Source organism: Fusarium odoratissimum, assembly GCF_000260195.1.
Source record: "Fusarium odoratissimum NRRL 54006 unplaced genomic scaffold supercont1.11, whole genome shotgun sequence".
NCBI lineage: Eukaryota > Fungi > Ascomycota > Sordariomycetes > Hypocreales > Nectriaceae > Fusarium > Fusarium odoratissimum.
The window spans coordinates 536,977-555,637 of NW_022158697.1; the positions used below are offsets into that span (position 1 = coordinate 536,977).

Sequence of the window (18,661 nt, forward strand, 5' to 3'; positions counted from 1 at the left end):
TCCCAGGCATTTCAATGAGTGCGATAAAGAGAGAGTGAGTGTGTGTGGTGTGTCAAGTGTGCGAAGGCCATCAAAGTCCTGGTTGCGTTGGTGTCGCAGCTCGAACGAGTGTGCAAGTTCGACACTGTATGCAATGATATGAACCCCGTTCATACCAAGACATACAGTGCAGATCTCGCACAATCGGACGAGCTGTGACTCCAACGCAACCAGGGCCCGAGGCAAGCATGCCTGGTCAATAAGGTGCACTGCGCAAGAGTCAGAAAATGAAAAGCGTGTGAGGGGGGGTGGACTTACGGAGGAGGTGCATAGTGGCCGTGGCCCGTTTGGATGCATATTCGGCGGCCTGCATCGTAGCGATCTTGATTACTCTGCGCGTATACTCAGGTGTGAGTGAACATCTGTCCATAGTCAGAACTGAATTCACACTGCGAAGCGAAGAGCAACATACCTTGCACGCTCGTTCGAGACTGTTGGGAGTCATGACGGGGGCCAAACTGCTGCCCAGTGAAGGGCTGCTGGTGGAGCTGAGAGGGGAATGGCATGTGCAGAGCGCCAGCTGCTGCAAAAGGGGTTCCCTGGGGCGCGTTCATCGCGAAGAAGGACTGGTTGCGGCCGCGGTCAATGCCACGAGGAGCCTGCTGGAAGGATATGCTGTTCATGTTGACAGCAAGTTGGTCGGTAGCAGATGCAAGTGCACTGCCTGTAAAGACATATTCTGCAAAGGGTCAGGGTCAAGCTACCAGTGTCGTGTCAAAAGAACATACCTTGCACACTCGTTCGAGGCTGACAAGCCCGAGTATCCCGAGGGCGACTGACTCGGCAGTACCCTGCGCAAGACGCTTGCGCAGCTTGAACTTGAGCTTCGCGATGAGACCCATGGTGATCGTGGGGTTTTGGTGGTGGGCGGCGGCTGAGGGCAGGTGTGAGATACCATAAGGTGAGATGAAGGGAAGCGAAGAGATGAGGAGAAGAAACATAAAGAAAGTGTAAAGAGATGAAATGAAATGGCCAGACGAAAAGTGAAACTTACCATGCATCACCGAGCCACGAATGGCTCGGGGCACTCCCGGCTGCGGCCGGGGTGAAAAGGCCGCCACCACCCACCAAATACAACACAATATGCCCAAGGCAACACGCTGTGCAGAACTGCAGTGAACCAGCCCTTGGAAGTAACTCCAAGAACCAGGCCAACGAAGTCGCGGACAGAGTGCTGCATTGAACACATTGAGTGTCAACGAACGGATGCTTGTGTATCGAAGGGCCGTCGTGTGTCCAGGTGATGAGGAGAGATGGTGTATGTATAAGAGAGAGAGGGTAGAGGAGTGAGGGAGGATAATGATGATGGTGTGGGAGGAGGAGATGGAGGAGGAGATGGAGGAGGATAAAGGTGTTGGTGTTGGAGCTGAGGAGGAAAGGAAGAAGAGAGAGATGAAGAGGGCGGGAGATGGAATAAATACCAGCAAGAGTGGAGCCAGCTGATCCTGTGTGCGGAGAGCTCGAGGTTGTCTGGGACAATAGCAGCAAGGCGAGGGCCAGAGCCCCGAGCCCCGAACTCAAGAGCGGACCTTGATTCACTGGGATGTGGGCTCTTCAGAGGTTCAGAGATCTCAAGAGCCTCTAGAGCCAATCACATAATTTACATTCGCCTCGATTTAATTCCCCTCGTCCTTGTGGAGCTGCGCAGAGGGGAGTTGTCTCGGCGAGCTAGCCCAGGGGAGCAAGAAGCTCGTGACTTGGAACGGCTCCAAGCTGAACTTAAGCAAGATATTCTAGATACCTCCTTGGTTGCACTGAATTAACCTAAGTTTCGTTGTTGCTTAGCATACAAACGTCCTGAGTTTAGACTTTTTGCCTCCCCAAGCTTGGTTCTCCTGAAGCGACCAAGCCACTCTGCGAGTGCTCAACCATCTCGGGTCCATGCATCTTGTAATTATTGTGCGGTCTTCCTTGATTCATTTTAACGCTTCGATGTGTGTTCTGTGCATTCATCACAATTGTACTTGATGTAATTCCATATCGTAGATCCGTAGTCAATACCATCCACAATGCATGCACATTGCAATTACTCGTCCATTTTTGCATTTATGCTGTATACAATATCTCACAATTCAGTGCCAGTGATTTCCTCGCCATTCTATTTCTGTGGTGTAGCTACGGCGCGATGACGCATGCCCACTCCTCGAAAACCCCTGTGGACGCGGATGAGGCTCAAAACGCACCCTCGAAAATACTCAGGGCAACCACAACAACAATTAAAAATACCTCCAAAAATATCTCTCGGAAGCTAAAAAGTTCCCCATCTTCGCAAAAATGGTGCACCATTTTTCCTATCGTGCGTGGTCGCAAGATCACAGCTGAGTGTCCGGCCTCGTCGTTGATATAACGTCCAACCGCCCCACGCCACTACCCAACGGTCCCCTGCTCCCGCTTTGGGCGGAGCACTTTGCTGCACGTCACCAGCTGTCAGATGTCTGCGTCTCCACTATCCCGGAGGATCTGCTGCTGGGATACTGCCGCCTCCCAGATCACTCGCCCCTCACCGCCCGGGCTCCCCTGTGCATATAAGCTCGCTCTTCTCCCAGTGACTGACCTTTTTTCTTTTCTCTTCCTTTCATGCCATGTTTATGGGTGCTTGCGCCCATAAACATGGACTGCCAAACATCCAGTGGCTCTCGGGGATCATGAAGCCTGAGGGCTGGGAATCATCGGGTCTTATGGCCTTGGTGATCGCCCACCAATGCTGCTCGATCAGCCTGGAATAATTTTTGCTTTCGCCCGACGGGGCACCCACCATTTTTTTCATTGAGTTCATGGCCTTGTGCTGTGGCTCGAAGAAGAAAACTTGCTTTGACTATGACTGATGTATGATATGATGTTGTTGTTTAATTTTGTACTTTGTCTTGGTTACATGTTTTGATTTACGCGTAGAGGGGAACATTGCGTGCGTGGTTTGAATGTACGATGAGATTAAGGGGCTTACTACGCTCTTGGGAAGCGTGTGAGGTATCGCGATATATTGTTTTGGTCGTTGGGCTCGACGTCTCGCGCAGTTGCTCGAGTGACGCCGATACGCCTCTCCAGATGATCATTTCACTCATGAATATCCTGGCATTGACTACAGACTGCTTGGTCACATTATCTGCGCATTCACATCTTTATATCTCGTGAATGTCTTCGTGTTTTCCCTGGTGACTGGCCCGCATCGTGGCTCGCCAGTGACATCGTAGCAAAACAACATACAGGGAGGCCTCAGGACCGAACGCGAAGTATTACTTGGATTGAGGGTGATATCAAGGATACTGTACACTCTTGGAGGATCTAGTCGCCTCTCTTCATCTTTTGTTTTGCTTGGTGGCTCGCTCGAATCGTGGTTCGCCAGTGGCATCGTAGCAAAACCACCACAGGGATGGCGCAGGATGAGATGCAAGATATTTATTACGGGGACGATGGTCTTATGGCTGTTGCATGCTACATGAGGACGAAATCGCCTTGCTTCATCTTGTGTTGGGCTTGGGGATCTTGTTGAGGCAATCACTCGGATGCGAGATCGTTGCAGCTTGACAGTCACATCGGCGCCAAACCACCACACAGCGGATACAAGTTGGGATACGAAGGATACATCATGTTGAGGACTCTCTCATGGATATTGCATGCTACTTGAGGGTAGAATCGTCTCGCTTCATCCAGTATTTGTCCTGGGGATCGTATCGGAGGATGCACTCGAGTGCAGGATCGTCATAGCTCGTCCGTGATATCGAAAAACACAATATATTCGTAGTCGAATCGTCTCGCCAAGTCGTAATTGCCATCAGTCGACTCTCTTCGCACTTCGAGGTCATCTGTACTGTATGTCACGTACCGCCATCTCTCGCACTGGCCCTTCAGACGGCGCCCGCCTTCGCACTCCCGCTCCTCCCACTAAGGCCAAGGCAACACTCCCATTTCTTCCCCTCCTGCTCTTTTCTACCTCCAACACAACCACCGCACAACACTTTCACGTTGTTCATTTTCGTGTTCCGACCACACTTTTTCAACAAAAGCTTTCATTTGAACATTTGTTCTGGTATGTGCTTTTATGTTCTTCTTCCCCTGAACACACTGAACAGTAAACACTGACCTCGTCATTCCTGCTCAGTTCTCTCAAGCTTTCCTCTCTTCATTCTGCACTGCTTCTTTGTCTACCGCAAGACGTTCTTCAAGTCTCCGTTGATTCCAAGAACTGCCCATCATGGTCATCGTCATTAACATTCCCCTGCCCAATGGCGCTACTCTCCGGCTCAACATCCAGGAATGGATTGTTCTCCTCATCTTCATTCTGATCTTCCGAGCCTACGGATGGCCCATGGTTGTCCGTCGCTGGCCCCTGGCCTTCGCGTGGCCTTGGCGCGAAGACGTTTGGGACTTCTAAGCACCATTACCCAAGCCGGTATCTCGAGTACGATCTCTACGAGCCATTTTTGAAATGTTTGCGGTAAGTCACCTCGAAGCTTGGAGTATGTCGTTTCAAGTTATCATCATTTACTGACCCTCTCCAGAATCTGAATCACAGGACATATTACCTGTAACAAAAAAAGGATGTTATTATCATCATCATCGACGCCGGATTTATGGAACCGGACTGGTGGATTATTAGGCTCTAGCAATGAATCGAATCTCGTTCTAAATCTTTTGGTGTGCTCGTGATCGTGTTTCTTTCGTGCCGCTTTTGCCCAAGTCTATCCATCTGCCACTCGGCATTATTTCCACCCAAGTTGACAACTGCTGATGTTCATCTGTCTCTAGATTCTACCAGTTCTTCCAAAAGCTCTGAAGCTCGTTCTGCGCCCCCAAGTTCATTGAGTTCGTCGCCCAGATGCCCCGCCCTCTCCACAAACCCTGGATCGTCCAGTATTGTCCTCGCCGCTCTTCGAACCTGTTCCGTCGAAGGGTTATCTGTCTTCAAATCGATGCCTGCACTCGCCCAACTAACCCGCGCCGCTGTGTCCTTCTTATCTTCTGTTTGCCCAGCGCAGATCAGTGGCACTTTATGCGACAGCGCCTGAGTTATGCTTCCATAACCGCCGTTGGTGATGAGGAGGCAGAGCTGTGGGAGGAAGAGATGGTACGGTATCCATCTGATGAAGCGCACATTTGGCGGCTCCCCTATTCTCGATGTGATCTCTTCTACATGCGGTGAAGCCACTACAAGGAGGAGATCTGGATCATCGGAGAGCGCCTCGATGGCGGGAATGATCAATGATGTTGGATCCATGGCTAGTGTGCCTTGGGTAATGCCGACAACACGGGGATGCGCAACGATCTCGTCCCATTCAGAGGGTAGCTGGGCGAGACTTGTCGGTACTTGCGTAACTACCGGTCCCACAAACTTAGTATGCTCCCGCTGCTGCGGCGGCTTTGGCAGTAGCTTGAACTCCAGCGACGGCGATGACGCCTGAATGTGAAGATAGGGGCTGTAAGTGAAAGACTCGATCGGCTCCCCATACGGCAAGTTCTTCAAGCCCAATTCTCTCCTTTGGGCATTTATGATCGGCCTCAAAAGCAACGGCAGAAGAAACCACTGGCTAACAAGATGAAGAATATGATTCCAGATCAATCCAACCCACGACGTCGCCGGACTCTCCCCCGAAACAGCCTGCGGCGCTCCCCAACTCGACATATACATCGGAATTACCCCCAGCGTCGCATAAACCGGAACTTCACCCAGTTCACACAAAGCCCTCGCTCCATACGGCATCACATCGACGAGCAGAACATCTGCTTTAAAGTCCCTCAACACCCGGCGGTAATCCGTCACCTGCGCAAGAAGCCTGATCTGAAGCTGCGAATACTCCTTGTCGAGAATACCAGTTTCATTGGCAGCGATTAGGGGTTCGTCGATGATGGCTATGGCGCTTGTTGGGACGAATGTTGCGCCTACGGCGAGGACGCGCGCTTCGTTTGAGGTGCTGGTGAGCCAGGTTACTTGGTGGCCGCGGCGGATGAGGGATTGGGCTACGGCTTGCATTGGGTAGGCATGGCCGGCTGGGAAGTGAGAGTGGAGGAGGATCTTCATGGTGCGTTTGTGAGGGCGATGATGTGGTGAGTGTGAGGTGAGGTGTTCTTTATGTGAGGTTGCATGGATGATCTAAGTGGGCTGCATATAAAATCTGCACACTACTGTGTACAAGCAGATTGGGGGCTTGGCGGCGCTGGGAGAAGATGAGGGCAATGGTAGAAACTGAATATTCCACTTATACCGCCTTCAACCAAGTAGCCCATGCATCATAAACATTGTGAGAGCGATGTGTTATGGCTATGGTCAAGCTTATGTCTCATCGGCTGCTGTCGATCCCTGTGTCCGAGTTCTAACGTCCACCGCTTCCATGTGAGGGGTCAATTAATAAATTGCAGATTGACGAGTTCCATTCACCCGATTCCAATATTTCAAGAGGTCCTCCTCTATTTCAGTGGTATTAGACATAATAGAATTACATGTCTTGGTTCGACTTTTGCAATTTTACCAGTTCTGTAATCATGTGTGCGTTGCTCGGACGCAGGCAGACGCGAGGTTCGAGGTTCGAAGTGAAAGAGGGCTACCCTGCACCATTTGCGAAATATCGTATTGAATCAGACACAGCCTTTGAAGGACATTCTGTAAAGTGGAATAGAGATTCTTGCTTTCCTTTTGCTGTGTAAATGTCAAATGGGCACTGTAGCGGCTGGTGCAAAGTGGAATATCACCGTTGTTCAGGGTCGTGGCTCAAAGACCCATGGTCGTGCAGTTGAACCTTCGCTGAGATTCAATTTTATGTTCACCATCACAGACCAACTCCAACAACAATGAACATCAACAACGAAAGTCACCAAAATTTCCCATGCTACATCTCATTTGAGATCTAGACTTCTCTGATTTACTCGTTTCTCTTTTATTTGTCATCGAAGTACCAGTTGCCCTCTCCAATATCCTCCTCACTCTCAGCTGCTCGTGTTTTCCAGTATTCAGCTTCGCAGTCCAATCCTCGAATGCCAAGCGCCGTCCCAAACCGCCACTGAAAGAAACCACTATTGTGACAGTACACTCGCCATGGGATCATCTTCAAGCCAGAATTCTACGAGTCACGGGGGAGCGTTACGCGGCGCGGCGCCCTGGCCACTGACTTGTTCTGGGGCGTGTCAGGGTACGACACTCATCACAACCACACGAAGACTTTGAGAGCTTCTTTGACTGACACATGAGTAGAAACCAATGAGCTGCCATCGGAAAGTACGTTAATCGAAACGGCGGTGTCTTCCCTGAGCTACAGAAGAGGCTGAGAGATGCCACCGTCCAGAGGTCAGTAACCTACGCATGCGCAGAAGACACACTCGCGGTCAATAATACCCAGCAGCTCTACAAACGGTAGACTGAGAATGGCAGCTTTGTAGTTATCGGTGATATTTTACCACAAGGAACATAATACTAATTAGTATCGCGTCGAGAACAGTGGCCCCTTCATGATCCTATCACCACGAGAAGAAGCACATTTCTATGGATCTACCACTGATTTGACACTTAAGCCTGTCGCCATCTCTTTTTGACCCAATGCTGAACATCAATTCTTCACGACCTGCGTCTCGTCCCGCTTGAGCTACACTACACAAGATCCTCAACCAATGCCCTGTAGCCAGAAGAGCGCCGCCTTCACCAGCCCACAAGAAGCTCATGGTTTCATTTAGTGAGTCTGTCCAGCTCCAGGATACGGGCATCTTCCACAAGATGTGAACATCGACTGCTTGCTGCCAACCCTCCACTCGAGCGGAAGCCCGGGGCCTGAGCACCGAGGAGCGCAGTGTTAAACAGCATATTGTAAGGTCAAACACCGTTCAACAATGATCAGTTCATCTTGAGTGCCACTTTGACTGAGTCTCAGGGAGGCGACCAATATTTACAACACTAAGCCCTGACCCTAATCCCATGTCCAAAATAGTGGCCCAGTGACGAACGTTCTTCAGCAGGAGGACCACTGGCCTGTTCAGGATACGACACAGTATTTTTACGCCTAATACAACAGCCCAGGGGCCGAATTGGGTCTAAAATGGGCTTCCCGAAATAATATTGCTTTAAACTCAAGTTAAAGGCGAAGACTTGTCTCGAGCTCAAAATGAACCCTCACATTGCGAGACCACTCTAGAGGTGGATGTATCCTGACGTTGATCTTGAACACTTTTGGAAGCTTCCTTAGTCACTACATGGCTTGAAAATGGATCGGAACTAGACTCAAACTTTGCTTCGGCCAGTGACTTAGTACAATGGGCAGGAAACTGTCCCAGCTGAGCTTTGCGAATACAAATGGAGCTGAACTGACATCAACACTACGGAGGAGAGAGAGAACGAAACGGCCTCTTGTGAGTATAAAGGCCATACAATGTGATTCCCACTAATAGTTAGTCGCAAGATGAGTCTCGAACGTTATACTCCAAAGGAAGCTACAGAAAGAACCGATTGTGCACCCCTCTGTGTCCAGCGCCGGAGCCCCTTTTCACAATCTACGACGAGAACCAATATTCATGTCGCTCCGACCACCTTCCCGGAAGTTATCTCAGAAACGATATGTCAGGGATCTAGTCTCAGGGTTACAACAATACAATGGGGACTGGCAAGACCTTCGCAGGCGTTTTGAGCTCTTCGCCACAGCTAGCTCAGATCAGAGCATTATCGCGACTCTACCGGCGTAAAGGCCGCCTAAAAACAACACATCTAGTTCAGCAGAGTTTCTGCATAATCTACATATTTGGCTCAAGAATTTGATATTGCAAGTCACGGTGGGCCATGCATGAAGTGAGCAACCGCAGGAAAGCAGGGTTGTAAGTAAAGCACATATCGGATTCGCTTCGTCGACAGGCATTCTGTGACAAAGCTAATGACTCTTGACTCATTTGAAGGCATTCGCATCGTCAAGTCGTACCGCGCAACCGCTGCTGGACCCGAAGACCTTTGTGTCTACCGCTGGACCTTTTCCAGGTGCTTGTCGAAACTTCAGGGGCTCCGCTCTGTCCACCCGAAGCCGGTCTATTTCGGTGAAATATGGCAAGTTGAACTCGATCAGCCATGTACGGGACATTAGGCTAAGATTCATACGCTCAAGGGTCGAGCAAGTGTCGTCTCCGCCAACCTCCCCCGGGCGTGGCTTGACCGTGTCTTGTTCTGCGATACTCGACAATGATTGGTATTCAGTTACGAATGAGCAAGAGCGCTCTACAACACGAATGGTATGCTTATAGAATCGAGTTTTAGAGGGCGTCAACACTCGGGTCCAAGGACCAGCTGAGTTGTTACACTCGTCTGTGTCGCTTTTACTGGCCATAAGCCTACAGATCAGCTTCACAGGGGGGCCTTGTTTCCATGTATTGATTTATTTGCCTTTTTAAGTCAAGCTCCGTCATCACACTGTCGCGCACGCAAGCAATGCTGACGAAGAGATAGTCATGAAATCATAACTACTTTCACGACGAAGCTGCATCCCGCTTCCACCAGATATACCAGATTAGCCATTCCTCCCCGACAATTTAGATTGAGTGTGAAGGGACATTGGCTCACCACAGAGTACATTGTACAGCAGCTCATGCTGGGGCTTTGCGGCAATAATCGCACGCAGACTACAGGTTTTCGGTTACCAACACTCGAGCATAACCAACGGCCACTTACTCTCCGACCGTCTTTGATCAACAAACCCCTTTTTGGACAGAAGAAAACTTAAACTCCAATGTCTGGCTCGTATCTTCTGGGCGAGTAGCTTTGCCCAATTCTGTTCCATTGTAGTGCATGCGCCCCTTCGAAACTTGGCAGCAATGATCCTCCGCTTGTTTCAACACACTTGAGTTACCTTATATCCTGATGCAAAACCCCGTGGTGGTTACTGAGTTAACTTGCATCACAACAGAACCTTCAACCCACCATCGATCCGAACACCGAACCAGCATCCACGAGTCCGACTCAACCCCCTCCCTTCCCGACACCGTCGAAGTCCAGCAAGTCAAAACGAGCTTACGAGCGAGAGATTTTACGCCCACGAGGCTCAGTAAAAACGGACCAAAGAATTCCGTCCCCACGATACGAATCCTGTTTTACTGCAAAACCGTCTCACGAAGAGTTGGGACCAAAGCATTGTCCTCCGAGAGGTTGCGATGTTGTCAAGTGGTCTTATTCCTCTTCAAAGCCCAACAGGACCAGCGGCGGGTTACCTCACACTCGAAGTTGACAACGAACGAACAGAAAGATATAGTCCTCATCTTCGCAGCCGCCCAGGCCTACGGCACCGACGTAGTGGCCTGGGGAGGGTCCAGCAAAGACAGCGTGGAGTGTACATAGAGCGGCTCGGAGTTTGGTAGTCTTGGTTTGGTGTAAAGGCGGTCGCCAACAGCCAGGCGAGACGGGTGAAGGCTGGGACAAGCTCGAGCTTGGATGTGGCCCTTCTTGACCCGCTCATTGACGAGCTTGCGCTGAGCACTGGAACCCTCTCGACATGGACGTCATCCAAGGGGATTTATTCCAAGCGGCGGCAAGTCGGTTATACTTCGAGGCTACCCTTCCCGCTATCAATGGAGTCGGTAACTACTCATCATCCCATGCCCAAATCCGACAGAGCATGACTCTCTCAGTAGATCATATCATTTACATCAAGTCAGTGGTTCTTTGCGGTAAGCTTGAGCTGTATTCATCTTACACCTTGTCAGCAGCTGATCAAGGCATGTGCCTTCTAGGGGCATTATATGTTTAGTTCTTCTTCTGGCCATCAGTCTCCTCCTCGGCTTCATCCTTCTCATTTCCATCCTCCTGGAATCTCGTCTCCTGGGCTGCAACATTGTTAGCAAACGAATCTCTCGAACCCATTCCAACTTACCACTCCACAACTCGGCGTAAACACCATCACGATCGATCAACTCCCGATGAGTGCCCATCTCCGCTACTTGTCCCTCCTTGAGGACAATGATAAGATCCGAATCAAAGATTGTTCGGAGACGATGAGCTACGAAAACACTTGTTCGACCCTTTTCTCTAAGGATACTGTTGATGTTCATCATGAGAGCCTGCTCGGTATGGGTATCCAGGGCACTTGTTGCCTCATCGAAGAAGAGCAGAGGTGGATCCTTGAGGAGCAGTCGACTAACAGCAAGACGCTGCTTCTCTCCGCCGGAGATCATGAGACCTCGCTCACCAACCTTGGTATCGTATCCTTCGGGGAATGACTGGATGGTGTTGTGGACGTGAGCGCGCTTGGCAACGGCAACAACCTCATCGTGCGTCGCGTTGATGGAGCCATAGCGGATGTTGTGCTCGACGGTGTCGTTGAACAAGGGGGTATCCTGAGGAACAACACCAATAGAGCGGCGAAGAGACTCGAGATTCACATCTCGAACATCTTGGTCATCAATCAAGATTCGGCCACCCTGAACATCATAAGATCGGAACAAAAGACGCAGAAGAGTGGACTTTCCGCAACCGCTGGGGCCAACAACTGCGATCTTCTTTCCAGCAGGGATGGTCAATGACAAGTTTCGCAGGATCGGTCGGTTAGGGTGGTAAGCAAAGTCGACATTCTCGAACTTGATCTCACCACCCTTTGAAAGGACCAGGGGCTTCGCATCAGGCTTCTCCTTGATGTTGGCATTGACCTTTTGAAGGTTGAAGAGGGTCTCCATATCCAGGAGAGACTGTCGAAGCTCACGGTAGACGGATCCGAGGAAGTTGAGAGGAACGGAAAGCTGGAAGACAAGCTGGTTCACCATGACCAAGTCACCAACGGTCAAAGTACCCTCAGCTACACCATTGGCGGCGAGGTACATCATACCTGTAAGTGCCGACGAGAAGATGATGTTCTGTCCACTGTTCAGGAAAGCCAGAGATGTCGCAACCTTGATGGAGTTCTTCTCGTACTGCTGAAGAGCCTTGTCATACCGCGCAACCTCAAACTTCTCATTGTTGAAGTACTTGACAGCCTCATAGTTGATGAGCGAGTCCACTGCCACAGTGGAAGCCTTGTTATCAGCGGCATTCGCCTGTCTTCGGAATTTCGTACGCCAAGCTGTCGTCCAGATGGTGAAAGCCGTGTAGCTAACCATTGTCAAAACAGTGAGAGCAGCGAACTTTGCGCCATAGTTGTAAGTGAGAATTCCGCAAACCATGCTGATCTCCAGTGCGGTCGGCATGATATGGAAGACCATACTGGACAGAATGAAGCTGATTCCCTTTGTACCACGATCTAGAGCCCTTGTTAAACCACCAGTCTGTTTAGACAGATGGAACGTCAAGTCGAGACGCAGCAGATGATCGAATACATTACATGCCACCCTTCGGATAGCGTTCTGTGCAACAGACGCAAACACGGCGTTTCGCAATTCCTGGAATACCGTTGCGCCTATACGAGACGCGCCGTATGCAAGGATCATAGCTCCCGCAACTGTCGTCGCAGTACCTCCCACAGCAGCAATATCGATGTTCATTGAATCCACAATGCTTTTAAAGTAGAATGGCACTTGCACATTGAGAACCTTTGCGCCAATCAACAAGGACACAGCAAGACCGACTCGCAGCTTTGTACCCCAGTCATCCTTGGGCCACAGATACCTAGTCATCTCTTTCATGATAGCCCAATCGGCCTTACGCTGCTCAGTCGCAGATTTATCAACCGTCGCAAGAGGATCATTTTGTTTCGTCGGTTGTTTCTGCGCAGGAAACACGGCCGTGGGTTTCGTCGTGGCTGTGGTTTTGGTTTTCGAATCTGTGGGTGCTCGTTCGCGACGCGGGGCACATGTCCAGAATGTCTGCGTCAAACCCGGTCGCTGAGACACTGACGACAGTCGATAAAGTGCCAGACTTCTCTGAGGACATGTCCTCGACGACCGCAAGAGTAATTGAGGTATCATAGTGACTATTCGGCTCAAATCGAGCTCATCATGGGATGTGACTGGTAGTTTATGGCGGGGGTAGCGGGATAGCGCGTCGACAAGAGGCACGAGACAACAAGGTACCGGAGCTGCCAGGGACCTTGGCTGCGATCCGGTAGCTACCTACTTTACCTTGGCCAAAGAGGGGTTCGTTCCATTTATTAAAAGGGGGAGAGATTTTTTGTTCTAAGCACTTGCTGGAGCTCACCTAAGAGTAAGTTGCCAGATTCAGATGGATGATGCAACCGGTTGGGGCCTGAGGCAGCCAATCATCGGAGCGCCGACCCAATGATGGCCAGGAATGGGAATGGACTTGTAAGACAGAGAATTATATGCAATTATTTAGTAGATGTCTTTTGAATATTAAATTGTATTTAGAGGTCACTTTTCGAGTGGAATTGAGTTGTTTCTCGGTATAAACGGCCAAGTAACGTTTGACTTACAGTTCAGCTTCCGAAATCTTGTGATGGATATGAACATCGCGCAATATCCAGGACAAACGTCGCCAACCCCCAACTCGAACCATTCCATTACATATATACCCCTCTAGTCAAGCCTGAAGTACGTGATTGCTATAACGAAACGTTTTCGTAAATGTAGCTATCAGAAAAAAACTGGATATACGCTTTTTCCCGTCATGAACTCTGTCTCTATAAGTAAAGGCTGCTGAGCTTCATCGGAAGTCTGAAAATCTTGTTCCATAACCTTACCATGACGAAGGGTATTTCTTCTTTTCAAGTCGCAAACTTGTGGCTTTTAGAGTGTAGCAAAACCATTATACCAGGATGTCGTCTCCCGGTGCACAACTCAATCCCACCTTTAACGCTAGATCAAGATACTGGACGCCTCGACAATACAGCCTAAGGTATCCCCAACCACGCATCGCATGAAGTTCGCACTTCGTCATTCTCGAGTTATGAGATATCAACAACACCAACGACAAAAATGATAATCTAAAACAGCAAAAGGAAAGGTCTCGGAGGGAGTCGAACCCTCGCTGGCGGAATCAGAATCCGCAGTCATAACCGTTAGACCACGAAACCAGATCTAATTGTTGGAGAACTTGTTCCCGTACAGCGTGATATTATGCTGAATTTTTGAGCTGTGACACATCGATATCCACCTGGTGGACAGCAGTTGTGAAGGCCGGCCCATGAAATAGTCTCACAAATATGTCAATTGCTTGCTAGTGTGCCAAATGATGCTTCTGCCTGTCTGCCTACCTGCTCTCTTGCATTGGCTTGTATCCTGGAGGTTCCATGGCTCTCTGCTTATATGTCTGATGTGACAGTATAAGTTCAGTCAATAGCACTGAGTTCATAAGAGAGACGTCTGGACAAAAGCAAAAAGATTAATAACAATCGAACTTATATAGAGAACTATCTCTTTGACCGGCACAAGCCTCCAACAGGTCACTTGACCCACTTGACCCCACGTACAAGAAGGCTACAAAATCCTCCCTATTATTATAGTTAAAGAGGCTGTCTTCCTTTGTAACTGGTCTACCTCTCTTATGGTATAGGCTTGCAATTTAACTATCTTGATTGGTCAAAAGCCCTCTAAAGCAAAGAAAGTACAAGTTGGCTTGTATCAGCAGATTTGCTGATTTTGATTGGCCTTATACCCCTATTGTTACCGGTTTGGAGGCTTGTGCCGGTCAAAGAGATAATATTAGACGGAGTTTCTTTGAGCATTTAGTTCATTGCATTGAAAGTCCTGATGTGGTGCATCAACCACTGTAACACTCTGACTACAGTGCACAGCCCCTACAACTTACGGCTGAGCAACGCCTGTCAGCACGGGCGGGTCTGATCCATACAAGAGCTCTCAAGTTTGCATCTTCAGCAGCAAAACCACGTATCGCCTCAACTTTGCCAAACTCTATTTCCTTCATCATTCATGTTGAACCACTTCAGTATTTACTGATCCCATCTCAATATGGACCGTCTCGAGGCTCTTCGTGAGCGCCTCAATGAGACTCTCATCCCCCACGCCCAACGATATCCCCTACCAGCTATCCTCGTCACAACCATGATCCTCTTCATCACAACAAGACTCTTTACAGGCAGTTCATCTTCTTCTAGAAAGGATGGATCAAAAACGCCTCCTCTTGCACCCTTTTGGGTACCGTTGTTCGGCCATGCTCCGCGTATTTTCCTCAGTCCTTCGTCAGCTTTGACGCGCTTCAGAAATCGATATGCCCAGGGTGTCTTTTCAATCCGCTTATTCCAGAGCATTCACTCTTTTGTCTTTCGACCTTCGCTTGTGGCTCGTCTTCTTGAGCAGCCGGAATCTGTCGCCGATAAGGAGTATGTTGCACGACGGGTTATGATGACCAATTTTGGCCTCTCGAAGAAGGATCTTGCTGCTTATGATAAAGCTGCTCCTGAGGTATATCAAATCACCAAGGAGTATCTGAGCGGTTCTCATCTTGATACCCTGGCCAAGGCTACGCTTCGAGATCTTGACGACAATGCTGCTGATGCAATCTCCTTCAACAGCTATCCCACTGATCAGATGGACTGGGAACGTCAAGCAAATGCAGAACTTTTGGAGGACACTGGAGACGAAAAGATCATGGCTGTGGACTTCTTTGAACTAATGAAGACCTTCATCGCCAGAACAGCCACCATCTCAGTCTTCGGCACAGACTTCATTGAGATCTATCCCGATATCTGGCCTCATCTGTGGATCTTCAACGATGCTTTCCACTCGCTGGCAATGGGTGTTCCCGTATGGGCGCCTTTCCCAAGCTCTCAGCGCGCCAGAATCGCTCTTGGAAGACTACTCACATTCATGCGGGAGTATCACACCGAGTTGGACAAGTTTCTCAGCGATGAAGAACCGGCTACGAAATGGCAGGATTTTCACACCATCAGCCCTCTTGTACGCGCCAGGACCGAAGTCTACCGAAAACACGGTCTGCCAATCGATGTCCGCGCTGCATTTGATGTTGCTCTTCTTTGGGCGACTACTGTTAACTCTACGTCACTCATCTCATGGTCTCTATTCGAATTGTACCAAGACCCTGTTCTTCTATCTCAAATCCGCGAACAAATCACCCCATTCGTCAGGATCGTCCAGCCTAAAAACGATTTCGGTGGCGCCGTCTGGATTCCTCCTCAGGTTCAGAAACTTGACCTGGACGGTCTTGTTACTAAATGCCCTCTGCTTCATGGAGTATACCTTGAGACATTGAGGTTATACGGTGGAGGATGGTCAGCGCGGTATCTGAAGGAGGATGTGATTCTCAAAGACAAGGAAGACAGCTTTGTTCTGAAGAAGGGAACGTTCGCACACGTTGTGAACGATCTGCATCACTCTGATCCCAGAAGCTTCACAGATGCCAAGGTCTGGCAAGTTGGACGATACCTCGAAGATACAGTGGACAAGAAGGGTGTCAAGACTCAGAGAGCTGAACCATACACAGTCCGAGCATCAGGTATGTTTATCCTCTTACATGGCAGTCGAGGACTAACTAACATTTCTAGACGGAACATTGACGATGTGTGACGATTCGGAGTTTACGTTGAGAAAGGTGATCATGTATATCTCAGTGTTTATCAGCCTTTACGAACTCGAACCCGCGGGGAGTGAAAGATGGCCATCGCCTTCGGTAGTCAAGGGAGTTGCTTCAGCGCAACCGTGGAGGTCTGTTAGATTGTGGGTAAGGCGAAGGTCGCCGCAACCTCAATGAGTGGCATGCTGCCGTCCCTGAGTTGCACCAGCATGTTCGATACAGGGACAAAGAGGAATTTATGATATTAATAGATTGTTCGGCATGCACCAAAGTTTCGACGGTTTGCTACTACTTACGTGAAGAGTTTCCATGGCTGAACATGGTGCAAAGATTATCAGTGCATCTTACATTCCTACCATCAGCCAAGTCGTCTCAGGTCATCGAAGCTTCCAACAACAACACTGGCTCACAAGGTTCACATGATCGCTCATATCTTCACAAAGTCCCATCACTCATCGATGCCATTACGGCCTGTTTCAAGATCCCAGCCCATATGTGAGCCCTAGTGGGGCGTAGTGTCTTCTCCAGCACAAAAATTACCCACAACACCAAAAAGATGATCTTGAGGAGCGTATCTCCCCCGGGAAGGCTCGAACTTCCGATCTCCCGATTGTCTGCAAGTAACAGTCGGACGCTTTAGCCAACTAAGCCACAGGGGATGAGCTGATTTGATGAATGCCGCCACGGCATTGGGTACTATGTTGGCGAGGGTAGCAGTTTCGCGACAGTTGAGACGCAAGGTGTCATAAATTGAGAGTTGGAGAGTTGGAGAGGATACTTGACTACGAGTTGAGTAGAGTTTGTGGAGAAACAGTGGTGAAACGAACAGAGGCAGATGTAACATCATCCAGTCCAGTTTTGGTGATGTTAGCTCAGAGGGGACTCTACAATCCATAGGTTGGACAATGCCAGACGACAGAAGCAAAAAGTGTCCGTTCGACATTTGGTACGGTTGAAATGCAAAGATGCAAGTCAAAGTTCTCCAACATATCATGCAACAGTTGTCTCAGGTCTGAGCGAGAACAGCTCTGTTGTTCAAAGGCCCGGGCCAGCCTTCCGCCAGCCATTAAATGTCATAAACCATAGAGTCAATTGACCTCCAACGTCAACTCAACGGCAACTCAAGCTCCATAGACCCAAAAAGACAGCAATCAATTGGCATTCTCAACATAAAAAATATATGGAATTAGCAAAAGAGAACTCCCCCGGGAAGGCTCGAACTTCCGATCTCCCGATTGTCTATTTAATAACAGTCGGACGCTTTAGCCAACTAAGCCACAGGGGATAGGTTGTGCTTTTGTTGCAGAGCGTGGCTGTAACAGCGTTCCTCAATCCTTGCCCAGCTCTTTCGCGAGTCTGTGAAACAGATTTCTGATCAGCAGTTTTAATCGAAAGAATAGTAGACGTGGCTCAGTATTGAATGGCTTTTATTGTTGGGTTCGTACTTGGAGAATGGATTGCTAGTGTCAGATTGTGCGTGGCTGTGAGTGAGTTTGTTAGCTTGACCAGTGTCACATCAGCTCATCTGGTATGTTCAGTTCACGATGCAACAAGAACTCAGGGTCTGTGAATCAATAAAAGGACAGCTATTTTTGCCAGAGTGTCTCACTCTATTGCCAATTGATTCAATGCCAAAGCCATTGACCTAGTCTCCATGTATTTACACCAGGTTGGAAGATTACCCTGTATCATGGCCCGCAACTTCTGGGGGCAAACTCATATCATCATATCGGTCATTACCGAAACCAACACCGTCAATGGCTATGAAGACTGAGCCTTGCTATCCAATATTGATTTGAAACTTCTTCTGCTGACATGACTCTTCCTCAAAGCCAACAACCATCCTTCACAGTCTAGAAGTGGCTATGCAAACAGAAAGGGGTAATCTCAAAGAACAACAATTTTCCAGAAAATTAACAGTGGATCTCTTCATTCCTGCATATTGTTTATCTGGGGAATCTTCATGACATTTTCGTCATGCGGCGATCCTACGGCCGGGGTTCGGAGTGTGTGATCGGCCAGGCATCAAAAACGGGGCCGAGATCTTCGGAGCCGGACCCGGTAAAGGATCAAACTAAGCAATTTACATTCCGGGGCTGTGTCGAGGCTGAGCAATGAGCTTAACAGTTGTACCAAAAGATATCCTTGATTATCAGGTGATGAGATGGTGACAGAGATTAGCGGTCTGCCTTGTGGAGTTGAGCTTGTTTTGAGGCTCAGTTGTCTAGGGCCAAC

At 49.2% G+C, this 18,661-nt stretch overlaps 6 protein-coding genes and 3 non-coding genes across 11 annotated transcripts; 3 read left to right on the plus strand and 6 right to left on the minus strand.

The window, feature by feature from the left end:
- Positions 1-235: 235 nt before the first annotated feature.
- Positions 236-881, minus strand: FOIG_07638 (uncharacterized protein; the record flags this gene model as incomplete). The annotated part of the gene is made up of 4 exons (XM_031207235.1): positions 236-248; positions 298-382; positions 452-718; positions 830-881. 4 exons carry the CDS (start codon positions 879-881, stop codon positions 236-238), a joined length of 417 nt encoding a protein of 138 aa, XP_031062768.1.
- Positions 882-4,231: 3,350 nt separating this feature from the next.
- Positions 4,232-4,411, plus strand: FOIG_07639 (uncharacterized protein; the record flags this gene model as incomplete). The annotated part of the gene is made up of 1 exon (XM_031207236.1): positions 4,232-4,411. The coding sequence occupies one exon, from the start codon at positions 4,232-4,234 to the stop codon at positions 4,409-4,411; it is 180 nt and encodes a 59-aa protein (XP_031062769.1).
- Positions 4,412-4,476: 65 nt separating this feature from the next.
- FOIG_07640 (uncharacterized protein) lies at positions 4,477-6,129 on the minus strand. The gene has a single exon (XM_031207237.1). It carries the CDS (start codon positions 6,053-6,055, stop codon positions 4,772-4,774), a length of 1,284 nt encoding a protein of 427 aa, XP_031062770.1. The 5' UTR covers positions 6,056-6,129; the 3' UTR covers positions 4,477-4,771.
- Positions 6,130-8,696: 2,567 nt separating this feature from the next.
- On the plus strand, positions 8,697-13,320 carry FOIG_07641 (uncharacterized protein). Of its 2 annotated transcripts, XM_031207238.1 has the most exons (6): positions 8,697-8,826; positions 8,905-9,231; positions 9,446-10,659; positions 10,723-12,034; positions 12,093-12,120; positions 12,226-13,320. In XM_031207238.1, the coding sequence occupies exon 3, from the start codon at positions 9,857-9,859 to the stop codon at positions 10,328-10,330; it is 474 nt and encodes a 157-aa protein (XP_031062771.1). In that variant the 5' UTR covers positions 8,697-8,826; positions 8,905-9,231; positions 9,446-9,856; the 3' UTR covers positions 10,331-10,659; positions 10,723-12,034; positions 12,093-12,120; positions 12,226-13,320. The 2 variants fall into 2 exon arrangements, with proteins under 2 accessions (XP_031062771.1, XP_031062772.1); XM_031207239.1 differs by lacking the exons at positions 8,697-8,826; positions 8,905-9,231 and having other exon boundaries at positions 9,414-10,569; positions 10,624-13,320.
- Positions 9,363-13,390, minus strand: FOIG_07642 (iron-sulfur clusters transporter ATM1, mitochondrial). 2 transcript variants are annotated; one of them, XM_031207241.1, is made up of 3 exons: positions 10,863-13,390; positions 9,668-10,815; positions 9,363-9,618 (listed from the first exon to the last, which is right to left on the minus strand). In XM_031207241.1, the coding sequence occupies exons 1-2, from the start codon at positions 12,883-12,885 to the stop codon at positions 10,736-10,738; spliced, it is 2,103 nt and encodes a 700-aa protein (XP_031062774.1). In that variant the 5' UTR covers positions 12,886-13,390; the 3' UTR covers positions 9,363-9,618; positions 9,668-10,735. The 2 variants fall into 2 exon arrangements, with proteins under 2 accessions (XP_031062774.1, XP_031062773.1); XM_031207240.1 differs by having other exon boundaries at positions 9,363-10,815.
- A 487-nt stretch (positions 13,391-13,877) lies between these two features.
- On the minus strand, positions 13,878-13,949 carry FOIG_07643. The gene has a single exon. It is a non-coding gene; the product is annotated as a tRNA-Gln (tRNA).
- Positions 13,950-14,712: 763 nt separating this feature from the next.
- FOIG_07644 (uncharacterized protein) lies at positions 14,713-17,298 on the plus strand. Its single transcript, XM_031207242.1, has 2 exons — positions 14,713-16,348; positions 16,398-17,298. The coding sequence occupies exons 1-2, from the start codon at positions 14,845-14,847 to the stop codon at positions 16,601-16,603; spliced, it is 1,710 nt and encodes a 569-aa protein (XP_031062775.1). The 5' UTR covers positions 14,713-14,844; the 3' UTR covers positions 16,604-17,298.
- On the minus strand, positions 17,002-17,085 carry FOIG_07645. Its single transcript has one exon. It is a non-coding gene; the product is annotated as a tRNA-Asn (tRNA).
- Positions 17,299-17,626: 328 nt separating the features above from the next.
- FOIG_07646 lies at positions 17,627-17,711 on the minus strand. Its single transcript has one exon. It is a non-coding gene; the product is annotated as a tRNA-Asn (tRNA).
- Between the last annotated feature and the right edge of the window lie 950 nt (positions 17,712-18,661).

Bases quoted from the DNA above. Each gene is read 5' to 3' on its own strand.
- FOIG_07640 (XM_031207237.1), bottom strand. From the start codon at position 6,055: ATGAAGATCCTCCTCCACTCTCACTTCCCAGCCGGCCATGCCTACCCA.
- FOIG_07641 (XM_031207238.1), top strand. From the start codon at position 9,857: ATGCAAAACCCCGTGGTGGTTACTGAGTTAACTTGCATCACAACAGAA.
- FOIG_07642 (XM_031207241.1), bottom strand. From the start codon at position 12,885: ATGATACCTCAATTACTCTTGCGGTCGTCGAGGACATGTCCTCAGAGA. The intron at 10,816-10,862 runs GTAAGTTGGAAT...ACAATGTTGCAG, and splicing joins TTACGCCGAGTTGTGGAGTG to CCCAGGAGACGAGATTCCAG.
- FOIG_07644 (XM_031207242.1), top strand. From the start codon at position 14,845: ATGGACCGTCTCGAGGCTCTTCGTGAGCGCCTCAATGAGACTCTCATC. The intron at 16,349-16,397 runs GTATGTTTATCC...TAACATTTCTAG, and splicing joins ATACACAGTCCGAGCATCAG to ACGGAACATTGACGATGTGT.